General features: G+C 37.8%; 4 protein-coding genes across 4 annotated transcripts; 2 read left to right on the forward strand and 2 right to left on the reverse strand.

Annotated features, from left to right (window-relative positions):
• Nucleotides 1–629: 629 nt before the first annotated feature.
• Nucleotides 630–2798, forward strand: LOC110428365 (mucin-like protein). The gene is made up of 3 exons (XM_021444185.2): nucleotides 630–1319; nucleotides 2034–2223; nucleotides 2335–2798. Exons 1-3 carry the CDS (start codon nucleotides 766–768, stop codon nucleotides 2539–2541), a joined length of 951 nt encoding a protein of 316 aa, XP_021299860.1. The 5' UTR covers nucleotides 630–765; the 3' UTR covers nucleotides 2542–2798.
• A 114-nt stretch (nucleotides 2799–2912) lies between these two features.
• On the forward strand, nucleotides 2913–5105 carry LOC110428364 (Pentatricopeptide repeat (PPR) superfamily protein). Its single transcript, XM_021444182.2, has one exon. The coding sequence runs from the start codon at nucleotides 3049–3051 to the stop codon at nucleotides 4825–4827; it is 1779 nt and encodes a 592-aa protein (XP_021299857.1). The 5' UTR covers nucleotides 2913–3048; the 3' UTR covers nucleotides 4828–5105.
• Nucleotides 5106–5202: 97 nt separating this feature from the next.
• On the reverse strand, nucleotides 5203–11793 carry LOC110428277 (Regulator of chromosome condensation (RCC1) family with FYVE zinc finger domain-containing protein). Its single transcript, XM_021444066.2, has 9 exons — nucleotides 10962–11793; nucleotides 10757–10843; nucleotides 10384–10473; nucleotides 10229–10309; nucleotides 9939–10100; nucleotides 7755–9842; nucleotides 6992–7138; nucleotides 6062–6336; nucleotides 5203–5862 (listed from the first exon to the last, which is right to left on the reverse strand). The coding sequence occupies exons 1-9, from the start codon at nucleotides 11007–11009 to the stop codon at nucleotides 5772–5774; spliced, it is 3069 nt and encodes a 1022-aa protein (XP_021299741.1). The 5' UTR covers nucleotides 11010–11793; the 3' UTR covers nucleotides 5203–5771.
• A 908-nt stretch (nucleotides 11794–12701) lies between these two features.
• HVA22C (HVA22 homolog C) lies at nucleotides 12702–14181 on the reverse strand. The gene is made up of 5 exons (XM_021444092.2): nucleotides 13939–14181; nucleotides 13819–13845; nucleotides 13588–13710; nucleotides 13000–13246; nucleotides 12702–12869 (listed from the first exon to the last, which is right to left on the reverse strand). The coding sequence occupies exons 1-5, from the start codon at nucleotides 13992–13994 to the stop codon at nucleotides 12801–12803; spliced, it is 522 nt and encodes a 173-aa protein (XP_021299767.1). The 5' UTR covers nucleotides 13995–14181; the 3' UTR covers nucleotides 12702–12800.
• Nucleotides 14182–14865: the final 684 nt, after the last annotated feature.

Here is a 14865-nt window from a genome sequence, read left to right on the forward strand (position 1 = left end):
AAAATCTTATCACTCTTCATGATCTCGAGATTAAACCACCATCTTGACATAATTTTGTCTTCCCAAAGCCACAAAATGTTGGAACTTCAGCATAAAAAACAGTGCCAGAATCCCTTTCCTTACAAGGAAAAAATATGGACTTGGCTGATCTATTTGTGTCAAAAGAATGCTCTTAAAATTATTCCTCCTTACAAAGTCTAAATTGCAATCTCTCAAGAGATTCCTGATAAAGCAAAAGTGGATCTTAGCAAAGTGCATACCAACACCTATGATCATTATTGGGGAGCTTTACTGTTGGTTTAAAGTTTTACCAGCTGGTTGGCACCATAAAATTCCTTGCTATACCACAAACTCTGCAAACGAATTCCATTTCCTACACTGGGAAATTGCTATCAACATTACAACAACCACAAATATAGAATATTTATCTGTTTCTCAGAGTCCATGAATACATATTTGATTGGCCCAGAAAGAAAGTTCTGGCTTTCTGCATAAAAATTTGGGCTATGTGCTTCTCAGAGTCCATGAATACAGATTTCAAGCCTAAGCCCAATACTATTATAAACGAAACCCTGTTTATGCTCCCAGGCCCTGGTATGGTCCAGCTTAAAGGCCTGTGAAACTCCTGAATAGGGTTTAAGCTATAGCCAACAATGGAGTTTTTCTTCGCCCTGGTTCACAGGAAAAAGAATGATCCTAGGTAGCTTTTGCTACTCCATCATTTACTAAAAGCTGAAAACCCCAATATCTATAAACCTCAAAAACATGCATTCCTTTAATCGCATAGCCAAATTCCTCACAAAGCCAACGATCGATTCAATTCACTCAAAATTGGCTAAACCCCAGTTTAATCCAACTACCCTTCTCAAGACCTTCTCCACTAAACCCCCTCAAAACGACAAAGACGACTCTTGGAACGACGCCTGGGAAACAGCTTGGCTCCCTGATGACATTTCACCCAAGAACAAGGCTCCTTGGGAAGCCGACGTCAACTTCCCGTCTAATGATGAAGAGTCAGCAACAAAGATGGTGCTTTCGTCGGACGTTGATGTAGAGACCAAAGCGTTTGTGGAGGACATGAATGAGAATTGGAATGAGAGACGGAAGTCGCCTAAACAGAAGCAGAAAGAGGAAGCAGAAAAGGAAAGGAAAGGAGAGGGTGGTGGATTGTATAGTTTGGAGAATATGAAGAAAGATTATAGGTTGAAGAAACAGAGGATCCATGCTGGGTTGTGGATGAAGGAGATTGATAAGTTGGAGGAAGCTAAGTTGGGGGATTCAGCTGATGACATTGATAAATTGCTTGATAGCTGCTCTGAGTATGTCCATCTTTTTTTACCATATTCCTTTTCCTGCTATGTTTATAATTGATTTGTTGACTTAATGGGTTATCTTGGTAGTTTTCTGAATTAGTTAAACTTAAAGATACATTCTTGAAACGAGAATGATAGTGTTCACCTTTTTGTTGACAAAGTACACTTGAATTGTTGTGGTTCGATTGCTTAACAAAGTGTAATCTGTTATAGGAATTGTTGGATATATGTTGGTTCGCGAAATATTCTCCTGGTTTAATCTACTCAGAATTGTTTGATTTGTCAAAACTTGTAAGACCAAAGTTCAATAGATAAAACATGGTTTACTTCATATTAGATTTTCCTATGTATGAAAACAAGTTAGAGTTTGTCTCCAAGGTTCCTTTGTAAAACACAATAATAACAGGGGGATTGCTTGCTGTGTCAGACACTTAATACTACTGACTTATAGGACTGTGCTTTGCCATTCTTTTAGCACAAGTTGTAATTCCATTGACAAAATCCCACCTTATCCTGTGGTGGGATATATTTTTTTATTCTCTATATGATCTTCTGAAGTTCTTTGCATGTCTGTCAAAGAAGTTGCTTATTTTTGTATCATCTCAGATACATTATTTTAAGGTTTTACTGTTTTTCACCAAGTTTGTTCTACAAGCCTGGGAGGTTGTCCACTGTTTTTTAGTTGTACTTGTTGGATTTAAAACATATGTATAATGGCAGGATTTTTGACTCTGCCAATGCTGACTTGGAGAATTCGAAAATTCAAAGCTCTTCTGAGTTCAAAAATAAGCCTGACGGTTGGGAAACAACATCAAAAGCACCTGATGGAAATGTGTGGGAGATGTCACAGAGGGAAGAAGATATTCTCCTCCAAGAGTTTGATCGCCGAATTGCTTACTGTAAATTCCAGGTGTTTGTTGTTTCTTATGAGCATTTTTGTCACCAAGTGCTTTGGTCTGATAACCCCAATGTTCTAGCCGCTAATCTCAATGCTTTCTTTTGATTTTTTGAAATTATACAGATAGCTAGTTTTATAAAGACTCACATATTTAGCCGGAGGAGACCTATTGATGGGTGGAGATACATGATAGAGGAGATAGGCCCTAACGCTAGGAAAGGCAAGGGCAGCGTTTCAAGGCTGCCAAGTTTGTCAGATGCATCAACACAACCATTTAAGGAGGATAAGATACAAATTGGAAGCAGTCTGACACCCTGGAAGGGGAGGTAGTTTGGTTCCTGCCTAACTCCAAACATTCTCCTTTGTATTCAAAGATCATAACATCTTCTTCGCCGCTGGTTGCAACAGATTGTTGCATCGAGCATTCTCAATACAAAATCACATTCTTGTGTAACATGAGATTTTGTAACTGAGCTCCAAAAGGCAAGATGGGGTATGTGTGAACTCTCTTGCAAGCACAAAGTTCTGAATGTAACTTGTGACATGAGATTTTGTAGCTGAGCTCCTACAATATACTTTTGATTCAATGATTTTAGCTACACAAGGAAGTTAAAAGTATTTTACAACACAAACTCTGTTTTTCCTACCAATGACTAGCAGTCCTACTCTGCAACTGGAAACAAGTCTTTGGGTCTTTCCTCCCATCCAAACGTAACCTTATTCCTCTCCTTTATTGACCCCGGACTACCGTAAACAAGAATCTTGAATCAAAAGCAAACAAGCCGACAACCTCTAACAATTCAAAATTTGTGCGCCAGAGAGTCCTGACGCTGGCTCATGAAATTAGCTAATGCTACCCGCCTAACTCAAACCCTGAAAATTTGGCCCAAGTCCCTCAATCCTGGACAATATCAAACTATCATTCCTGTATTAAGATCATGCAAACAAACGTCTGAAATCTCTCAAATCCATGGCTATGTTATCAGAACTGGCCTTGACCATGATCCTTTCATTTTAAGTAAGCTTCTTGTTGCTTCTTCACTGCTAGACGTAGAATATGCAGCTTCCATTTTCAAGCAAATTCACAACCCAAATCTTTTCATGTACAATTCTATCCTTAGAGGCTACTCAATTAGCGATGACCCAAACCAAGCTTTTAGCGTTTTCAATAACTTGAGGGCTAAAGATGGGATTTTGCTAGACCAATTCTCCTTCATTACAACTCTTAAAGCCTGTAGCCGTGAATTTGCAATCTTTAATGGTCAAACGATTCATGGCCTTGCTTTGAGATCTGGGCATGTGTTTTTCATCAATGTTAAGAACACCCTTTTGCATTTTTATAGTGCTTGTAGAAGAATTTTTTATGCCCATAAGTTGTTTGATGAAAGTCCTGAAGTGAACGATGTCGTTTCCTGGAACAGTTTGATGGGGGGTTACCTTCATGTTTCTAAGCCTGATGTTGTTCTAGCTTTGTTCAGAGAAATGTGTTGCAGTTGTTTGACAGCGAGTGTTACTACATTTTTGACTGTTTTGTCTGCTGTTGGTGAAGCAGGGGATTCACTTGGGGGGCAGTCACTTCACGGGCATTGTTTGAAAGTTGGATTTTGTTTTGATTCAAATCTGGTGTCTGCTTTGATTGATATGTATGCAAAAACTGGAAACGTTTCTTCAGGGCGTAGGGTTTTTGATGAGGTTGTTGTGAAGGATGTTGTATTGTGGAATTGTATGATTAGTAAGTATGCTGAGAATTGCCTGCTTGAAGAATCTTTAGCTTTACTACGGCTCATGAAAGTTAAGCAAGTAAAGCCTAATTCAGCTACATTGGTAGGATTGCTTTCGGCTTGTGCTGCTTCTGGAGCTACAAGTCTAGGAGAGAGCATTGGTAGTTATGTGGAAGAGGAAGGATTACCGTTGGATGCTGTTATTGGGACAGCTCTGGTTGATATGTATGCTAAATGTGGGGTTTTAGACAAGGCCATTGATATTTTTGAGAGGATGGAGAGCAAAGATGTGAAATCATGGACAGCGATGATTGCAGGTTACGGGGTTCATGGTTGGGCACTAGATGCCATCAGAGTATTCTACAGAATGGAGGAAGCAGGATGTAGACCTAATGAAGTCTCATTTTTGGCAGTTTTGAGTGCTTGCAGTCATGGAGGGCTGGTCATGGAGGGGATGAAATGTTTCGAGAGGATGGGTCAAGAGTATGGTATTATGCCAAAGATTGAACACTACGGAAGTATAATTGATCTTTTTGGTCGTGCCGGATTGCTGGAGGAAGCACATAATTTTATCAAAAGGCTGCCCATCAAAAGCGATGCTACTGCATGGCGTGCACTGCTCTCAGCTTGCCGAGTCTATGGAAATGTTGAGTTGGGGGAATGTGTGAAGAGTATATTGGTTGCATTCGATAATGAACAACATCCCACGGATTCAATCCTTCTTTCTAGTACTTACGCCATTGCCGGAAGATTGCCGGATCAGACAAGGATGCAGGTACTGGAAAAAGATATGTTTAAAAGGGCTGGGATCAGGCCAGCAGGAAAGGAGGATAAGATTATGAAGCAAGCTGGATATAGCACAATCGAGATGGACTGTGAGGGGTTTGAACTCTAGTTGCTCATAGACCTCCCACCATCAGCCTGGCTTAACCTGGAATGTTTCTTTAAGTCTTTTCTAGACTAATTCTGCAGATTGGCCGGCAGTATTAGTTTGCTGCTTTAATTTAGTTACTAGTTTACTCAATTACTGCATATCTGATGGTAAAGATGCCTATGTTGAGCTTTTTGTTACTCTCCATTTATTTATTGTTTTTCTAAATTTTTTGTCAAAAAGTGAAGAAGGATATTTGATCAAGTGAGTTCCTGACAAATGCAGCTTCTTTCGAAAGTTTGAAAGGCTATTTATCCTCTTAGTTTGGGGGCTAAAGTTCATTGTAAAGCATGTTTAGTAGTCCTCCATACCAAGTTCATGCATTCCAAAATGAGTTTACATGGCCTCCGAGAATTTTTTTTTTAAAAATGCATATACAGATTGAATAAGTTGATAGAACTCCAGGCAAAAGGATATGAATCCCATTTGCCTACAGGCTAGCCGGATGATGGCTGCTTGCTCACAGACTCTAACTAATTACAATTACAAAATAGTGGGACAGTTCAGATTGAACAACCTATAAGATGCAGTTGGTGAATGAAAAAATGAAGACCATACCTGATTTTCTTTCAAGAAGTGTACAAGAAAAGGCAACAAAATGCTCTAAAGAAGAAAATGATGTGTTAACTAATCTCAAAATCCAAGAAAAAGAAAAAGAATAAAAGTCAATAGGGATTCCTCCAAATGTAATTTCTTGTATCCTTCCACTTTCTTTCCTACATTCTTAATCTCTTTCTCATTCTACCTTCCGATTTCTGACCCAGTATCCTTGATCAAAGCTCCTTTTGTGTAAATTGGACAAGAACTCTACAGTTTCCAGTGGAAAGGAAGACTGCCATGTAAAAATGGCAATGCCGGTCCCCAACCCAATGTTCAGGCGAAAAGAGTGGTGTTCAAGCTTCATACTGTTATGCATTAAGGATGTTATGCCGTTCACATACTTTAGCCCCATTTTCAGCCCACCACTTTTCTGCTTGGTCTTCTGTGAAATGCTTTCGACTGTAAAAGAGCATAAAATCCTTCAGAACAATCAGACTTCAAAATTTTCTTGCAGTGAATTGTATACATCCAGTGGAAGAAAATCAGCAAATGTGAAAAGCATATTGAATCATGGTCATACAAGAAGGTTCAGTAATGGAATTCAATTGTGTTGGTTTCTTACATATCTTGAATTCAAAGAGAGGATATAAATACATACCTAAAGCGAACACGCTTGAGTTCATTGCTGCCATTGGGCAAGGGTGACAAGGTTATGTACACTCCTGGTTCATCTTGTACCACTGATTCTGACTTTTCAGTTTTTCCTTTAGTTCCATGAGAAATGGTTTCTGAATTGCCATTTACTTCGCTTCCGGTAGACATCATGCTGGTTGCATGGCTTTCATTGCAGAACAAGTGCTCAATGTTTGAGGTGAAACTGGAATTGATGTGGGCATTCTGCCCTGCAGGAAGTAGATCAACCACCTCCTTCAACTGCAAGATCAATTCGCATAAAAAATATCAGAGAATAGTAAAGTTAAGTTGCAGGCGATTGCATAAGAATCAATAGAACCCCCCAGCCCTGAAGGAAAAGAAGAAAACTGCAAGTATTTCACCAAGACTGCCAGTTCTCTTGACCAGGGAAATTTAAATGTTACTCATGAAACTCTCACATTCACTATCATCTTAGTGCTCAGCTTGAGAATATTAACATCAGCTGAAAAGGAAAACCTTGAATTTATAGCACACTGCTGAACGGATGATTTCACCTCTTTAAACATTTAAAGTAATACTAATTGCTCATAGTATTTGAAAAAAATGCCTTTAGCAATGATCTTTAGCGGCTATTTCACAAATGATTATGCATGTGTAATTAATAGGATTTTCTTTCCCTCTTTCCACTCTTCTCTAGATTTCTTCGTTATAGTTTTGAAACTTTTAGTCCCATATCTTGCAAACCAAGATTATACTATCCAGTTTGCAACCCCAAGCACATCTGTCTTTAGTATATCTCTATAATTTGTATATAACCTCATTAAATGCCCTAGGATTTGAAATACATATACTTTTACTCTCTTCAAACAATTGAAACTGTGTTCATCTATTTTCCTAATTCTGAAAAGTAAAATCTTGAGCAGAGAAATCCAACCTGAGCAGTAAGAGACCTAATAACTTCCTTTGCTGATTTGCATTTTTCCGCTTCATTTTCTGCTATTGCAGTGACCTCCTTTAATTGCTTTGATGTTTTTCCAAGTTCCGCCTCAAGACATTGGGATTTGAAAGTAAGATCTTCTACCTGCAAAAATTGTCCAGCAGGTTTATCTTCTCATCCTTTAATCAATTTAGACAAGTGAAAGAGTTAAATAAATAAATTAATCAAAAGCCAATGGTAATGTGTCACCATTTTACCGAAAAAAAGAGAGGGGACAGGGGAAAGGAGACAGAAACTAGAGGGAAAAGGGGACGAACAAGAGAGAAAGTGGGAGAAATAGAGAAACAAGTCTCAATAATATTTCACATCATCATCATAGGCTGCCTTCAATGGAATAACATGGGTCCTATAGACTAGTCTCTAACCCTAGTACTTGGTCAACAAACAAAATCACTTGGTATAAAAAACCTGAAAAACCTTCCAAAATCCTAAAATATATGACCGATTACAATTGGGCCCATAAAATACATACAATTAACAAAATGAATTCCAAACTCATATAGTTCTTCCATCAACATCATCCTCTTTTCTGTTGAAGTAAATCCCAAAGTAACTTCTATATAGAACAGATCATTTCTCCGTTTCTTTTGAAAGCAAGGCAAAGAACAATGCATGCTCATTGCTCCGTAACGCCAATGACTCACATTGAACAAAATAAGTAACAAAGTTGTGATTGGTAAACAAGATTTCAACAGGCTACCTGTGCTCTTAAATTTATGATCTCTTGGTTGATACTGTCATTCATTTGCCTTGAATCATCAACAGTTACTTCAGAAGATCGTTGTGGGCTTGACTTTTCTGAGCCAGGAGATGTTGCCCGAGAAGACTTTCTGGAACTAGGTATTGAAGCTGGTAAAATTTTCTTAGAATCTCCGACCGGAGAAATTGATACCTTTGGTGAATAAAATCCTCCAAGATGAAAATTTCCATTCTGAGATTGGAAGAGGGAACGATTTTGTAATTCTAGCTTTAGCTCACGCTTGAAAATCCGGCTTTCAGCCTGATTACTTGAGTCAGCAGAAGAAAGTCTGGAGAGTTGTGTATGTAACCTGGGAGCAAAAGTCTCTCTATCTATCATCTCATTGGATTTACGAGGCAAAATTCCATTTCTGGCTTTAGGAGTCCATACAGCAGAACAAGATTCTGCAGCTTTTCTCAATTTAGTGAAACAATCATCACACACTCGATAAGGTTTGTTCATAGTTGGAGCCAAAGAAGCCTTCAGAGACTTTTTACTAGTGCATGCTTTGCAGAAGACCAATCCACAATTGTAACAGTTGTGACGTTTTCTTCTGAATCCAAATGGATTCCGACAACCAGAGCACATAGAATGATCAGCACTGGATACCCATTTATGAAGACATATAATAGCAGTAAAGTTTGAACCACAAACTACACTCTTCACTTGCTTGTCTTTCAGAAAATCAACAAGAGTTGGTGTATTTCTGTCGTCAGTATCTCCATGACCTAATTGCCCATTTGAGCCCTTTCCCCAAGTATAAACCTCTGTTTGGGATGTCAAAATAGCGACATGATACGATCCACAGGCAATCTCTTCCACAAAGCTCTCTGCTATTTTACCTTCAACCCGAGCTGGAACCCTGCCATGAGCTGTAGGACTCCCCAACTGACCATATGCCGAACTCCCCATTGTATAGACTCGTCCTGAGGTTGTAAGAGCAACTGTGAGATTATGTCCACAGGCAACCCGACAGATATTGTCATCAACCAGAGCAGCTACACATTCGGGAAAAAGTCTAGGTTCTTTATCACCATGTCCAAGTTGGCCTTTATCTCCATCCCCCCAAGTAAACAGTTTTGCAGAAATAGAGCTCTCTGGAAATCCAGAATCAGATGATTCAGTCACAACCTCAACAACTGCAGCAGTGTGCCAAACACCACAGGCAACCCTTGTCGTCCGTAGTCCACTCAACGTCTCCACTTCCCGTGGAATAGTTGTGCTAGTATGATCTCCGTGGCCTAGGGCACCAAAAGATCCATCTCCAAATGTGAACAACAGGCCACCAGATGTCACAAGAGCTGTATGCCAAGGTCCACAGGATACGTATGTGACATTTATACCCTCCATATTGCTTACCTTTTTGGGGATCCAGTGACTGACTTCACTTCCATGCCCAAGCAGACCTGAGTTGTGTGTTCCATCACCCCATGTAAAAAGATCACCGGAGACTGTAACAGCACAAGAGTGATACTCCCCACATGCTACCGATTCAAAATTCATGCCACTGAGAGTATCTATGACCTTAGGGAGGGGAACATCTGCTTCCACGCCATGCCCAAGCCTGCCCCCCGATTCCTCCCCCCAACTAAAAATCTCTCCTTGCTTTGTGACTAAAATTGCATGCCTGCCTCCACAAGCAATATTATGCACATCTAGAACCACTGTTGATTCCAATTCCTTTGGCAGAAGTGCATCCATCTTTGAATTAAATGAATTGCCAACTTTGTGCACACCACCACCCAATACTCCATCACCAACACCTTGTCCCCATATGAAAACATCACCCAAGGCATCAAAGTCTTCATGACAAGAACCATGGCTTGATGAACTTACAGCACTTGATAAACTGACTCTAATTGCATCAGCCCCAGAACTTCGACTATTTAAGTTCTCTACAGACCCAGATGATGATAAGCCAAAATCAACTAAATCTGGCTTACTGGCAGTCCTGGTTACAGCAGTATGTGTTATTATGTCAGCAAATGCCTTTCCCAACCTATTTTGTGCCTCATAAGATGCTTGATTTCCTTGAGCATCTCCTGGATCCTTTAATAATGAGAAAAGATTAAAACACAAATTAAGAAATTAAAGGTCATCATGCCTTCCATAAAATTAAAAACAGAAAAAGATAATGCAACATACAAATGGTGAAATTGGAGAAGTCTTTCGGTTGCGTAATTGAGGACTATCCAATGATGCACTGTCACTTTTTACTTCGATTCTCCACTTCCGAGTGGTACCACGAGAAATCAATCCCTTAAGACCAACGAACCAAACTTCAGCTTCATCCTTATCTTTACATATCTGGCCATAGTGAAGTATGGTATTAAACCAAAATATTCACAGAGCAAAGTAGCTCTGGTAAATTTTACTGATATTGATACATTTAACAACTCTGTATGCTACAATAGCATCCTTAAACATGCACTCACCAAATCCAAGGACCTGTCACTGCATATCAGTGAAAATGATTGATACTCCTTTTCAGGCCGAGGATATCTTTGAAAAATCGCCTGCAAGGAAAATAAACCATTATCATTATTGAAGTTTTGGGAATCAAAGAATAAACAAAAAGTTACAAACTCACAGTGCGCTGTCCAGGAATGATCCTGGAAACTTGACTAAGCTTAAGATGCTTCTCTTCTTTTCCAGAGTACCATATCAGTTTAGATTCATCCTGAACACAACATCAAGTATCAGATCACAAAGAACAGCAAAATGAAGGAACTTTCGAATGACAAATCGTGCTCCTTTTACTGATCATTAGAACTCAATTCCAGGTTTTTAGAGTCAATGTTTTTATAGCAAATTTTTTCATCAACAATGCCAAAAATATAAAATGTCAGTAAAGGACTAAGAGAAGCATTCATATATTGAAGCAATAGACAAGTGCAAATGGGACGAAAACAGCAAGTAGCCTTCAAACTTCAAAATGGAAAAATGTGCAAAGGCAAACGTACATTAGAGAGATGGAAAGGGCAGAACTTGGGCTTCCCTCTACGTCCATACTTGAGCAAGTACGCCCCTTTCTTAAGCGCTGTAATGGCCTGTAAGATGAATCCAAAATGAAATACAAACACTTGAAAAACAAAAAAAATGTTACCTTTATTAATATCCAACAGTAAGCTAATAAGAAAAATATGATTAAAAGTTGAGAAAGGAAACCTGGTCGATATCCCTCTCGGCGAGACCACTTCTCTGTGGATCAGCCATTCAAGGTGAAGCCATTTGACCACCAATCCACCCTTATTGCTTTCCAACTTAGCTCCATGAAACACCTTACACTTCACAGAGCCACCATTTCTGTAATTTTTACAAACACAAAAGATTTCGATTTCCCCCCTTTCTTTCTTCCTTTTCTTTTTTTATCTAACCCATAATTCGATAACTCCAGCTCTCAAAAACAGCTCAAATTTCACTCCGAACCCTAGAATTTCATGCATTTATGCTCAAAATAAAGCAACAAACTCCTCATTTCTTCCACATTTCGAAGATAAGCTTCGATCTTTTTCGACGATGCCGATGTAATTTCCACCTACAATGCCAGAAACAGCGCCAAAATTTCCACTTTTTTCTGGGACGAATTCCGAGGCCGTTGAGCTCCCGACAACTGTTGAAAGGACATATACATATCGCAGATCTTCTGAAGGTGAGGAACCGAATAAAATTCTCAGATTCTGAAGCTTTCCTTTTTATTTAGGAATTTGTCATTTGAATCAAAAAATACCAAAAAAGGAAAAGTTTCGATTTTCCTTTTGTCCTTTTTGTCTCTCTCTCTGTGTCCGACGACGGGGAAGCTTTTTTAACTGTCTGTTTGTCGATGAAAGCTTCGGTTTTGGAGCCCCGGGTTGATCATGCCACGTCAGCAACCGAAAATCTCCGTGATAGGGATTGTTTGTTTCTTGTCTTTTGTTAGTTTCGTTGTTCGGTTCCGCCGTTTGGCGCCTCTTGGATTGCCTACGCCCTTCCACGGCAATCATCCCCTGCGTCACGGACCATGGTATTTACTCTCCTCACGCCCCTGATCATCACTCTTTCCTTTTTCTTTATATATTATTATGAATTTTATTTTTCATAATTTTTCCTTTTTATATTAAAAAGTACAGCGTATCTATATTATAAAAAAAATTAAATTTTAATATATAATAAATTAAAATTATTATTATTTTGTTAATTTTTGTTCTTTTCCTTTTGGATGATTGATATGTTAACCTTTAATAATATAATCTTTTTGAAAGTTATCTTTATTTTTTTTGGGACCATCTTAAAATGTAATTTATTCATTTAATTATACATTGAGTAACAAAACTAAAGGCTTTGGTTTCATTAAATTGACATTAACAAAAATTATAATTGTTGAGCCTTCAAGTCAAAAGAGAAAAAGAAAAAGATGAAAAAAGTTTACTTTTTCTTTTCTCAATAAAGAAAAAGAAACAATTGGCTTTAGAATTATTTTGTCTTAAAAAAAGGTAGTCCTACCATAAAATTGGGCTTAACCCAAATCCAAACTTGGCCTAGTGTTGAGAGAAAATTTTACCCAAAAGAATTGGGTTTAACCAAAGCCCAAATTAGTTTTAAGCATTATTAAAGTAGTGCATGCTTTCTTTCTTTTTTTTAATCAATATAAAATGATTTTATCTTTCATAGAAACAGAAGACTATGGAAACACTATGAAATATTAACCACATTTAATTTTCTCAAATATGTTACTATTACTATTTATTTTCATTTACATCCTTTACCGGTACAATATGATTTTATTTTTCAAAAGTTTTGTTCTTCGAAAAATTAATTTTTGTTTTCTCAATAACGATTAACATAATTTTTGTTGTGTAACATTTCCGATTTTATTTTTTTCATAAGTTGAAAAAAAAGAGTATTGTGCATATCATACAATACAAAAACTAAGCAGAAGAAGAATCCTTATATATTTCATGCCCATGTCACAAATATGATTGACATTTTACATAGATAATCAGCTGAAATTTTTTAAAAGAAGGATATTCAATATATATAATCATCATCAAAGATCATGTAATTGTTGCTGCGCTTGTGTCTTTCTTCCCTTTCAGCCTGCAATTCACAACATAATAAGACGATGAACGTAAATTGTATAATAATTATTTTATTTTTTTGTTACAGAATAATTATTTCATTTTATGAACCGAACGGTGCCGTAAATACAGGATGAGGCAGGGCATACCTTAGTTACAAGCCTTGCGAATTCTTCAGTCCCGTGCTCTTGGATGTACTTCTCAGCAGCAGCAAGGATGTCGTCTTGCTTGCTGAAGATGTTTTTCTTGCGCGGGACATACCAGATTGTACTGGCACTTTGAGGGTTCATGTAAAATGGTCGAATGAAGTGACGATAAACATATGCTGCTCCGTTGAAGTGAGGTAAGACCAACCAGCATGTCACGATTAGCTTAGCATAAGGCCAGATAGGGAACCTGCAGGATCATTCAAGGATGAACAACATGAAAATGTTGCTCGATTTACTGTGCTACCACCGTCCCAAATTCGTACTCTTATCATTGAGTTAAATGTTCGGATATTTGTTTGGATTCTTCTTATCGAAGAACAAATCAATCATTTTTAGCAGTGTTTGAGTTCTTAGACAAGCAACATTAATGAATCTACTGCTATAATCAAGTGCTTATACATAGGTGGTAGCCAGAGGAGCTGCAAATCAAATAACCCATTTGAGAAACTGGGCATAGCAAAAAGCAATCATATCTAACTAAAACTGATTTAAGAACTGCGTCGAACCTAGCTGAGCAAGCTTGCTTACCATTCAAGGACTTTGGCAAATGTAAGTTCGAAGAGTGTAATCATAGAGTAGAGGACCCAATATGTCAGCCATTGCTGATCATCGTTGCTGGATCTCGTCTCGATAGCCTTAATTGAAGCATATCTATCAACACCACAGAATCTCCAAAGTGTTAGATATACAAGAATGAAGCTAACAGTATTGTAATCGCAATCTAACAGAACTTCACGTAATCCGTACTGTCCTACTTACAGAGGGTAAACAAGAGTGACCAGAGGCCTGTAAACCAGAAAGAAAAGAAACTCACTTAGAAAAGAGAACTCAACATATTAAAAGCAAAAGCTAAGGTTGCAAAAAGAAAAGGAGACATACAAAGCAAGAACATCAAAGTTCTTGGCAACAACTTGGAGAAAGTTCTGGGAACCCATCACTCTCTTGCTTCTGCTTACTAAGTTTAACTTTTGTCTCTGAGGGATTGGTTTGGTTTTCCTTTCTCAGGTTGTAAAAAATGCAGAGAGCATGGCAAGTGTCAAATGTGAAAGGGTTGACGATTAAACTTTGAAATTGAACAAGGGAACAACAGTGGGAATGTGGGGTAAAGGGTCCCTTCTTTTTGGCTGGAAGACAGATTTTTCCCCGGAGAATCTTATGCTGCACAAGAAAAGAGGCACCGAATACTTTAGAATAAAATCATGTGTGGTTGTGAATATGGTCTTCACACATGAATCACCAATTACACTGTGCCACGTCAAGATCAATGCCTACTATGCAATGACCAATAGCCCAATATCTTAGGCCCTCTGTGTTTGGGTTTGACAAGATTTTTATATTGGGTGTTTCGGTTTATTTTTTTAATAAAAGATAAACATAACTATTATAAAATCAAATGTTCGTCCAATCATGAATTATGAGTAATAATATTAAATTATTATTACGAGTTAAAGACAATGTAACACGTGTTAGAAATATATGTTTTTTACTTTCATTGTTCAAACAATATCAAAACGTTGGTGATATCTTGTCACATAATTGCAAAAGAATGACATAATACGGACCAATTAGGCTTTTAGGCCTTTTTGAGTGAGTCCAGACATATTTATTTTTCGCATTTACAAATTTGTAGAATGTGTTTTCATAGAAAGGAGGAAAAAAATAATTTCCATCCAATTATTGAGTTGTGCAATGAGTATACATATATTATGCATAACTCAATTATTCGAATTCAGAGAAAAAAAACATTTCATACATGTCGGATATTTCAGCTATATATGTTTTTTTATATGAATTTGTAAAACATGT

The sequence above is a fragment of the Theobroma umbraticum genome, unplaced genomic scaffold (assembly GCF_002168275.2).
Source record: "Theobroma umbraticum cultivar Fairchild unplaced genomic scaffold, ASM216827v3 scaffold_31.0, whole genome shotgun sequence".
Lineage (NCBI taxonomy): Eukaryota > Viridiplantae > Streptophyta > Magnoliopsida > Malvales > Malvaceae > Theobroma > Theobroma umbraticum.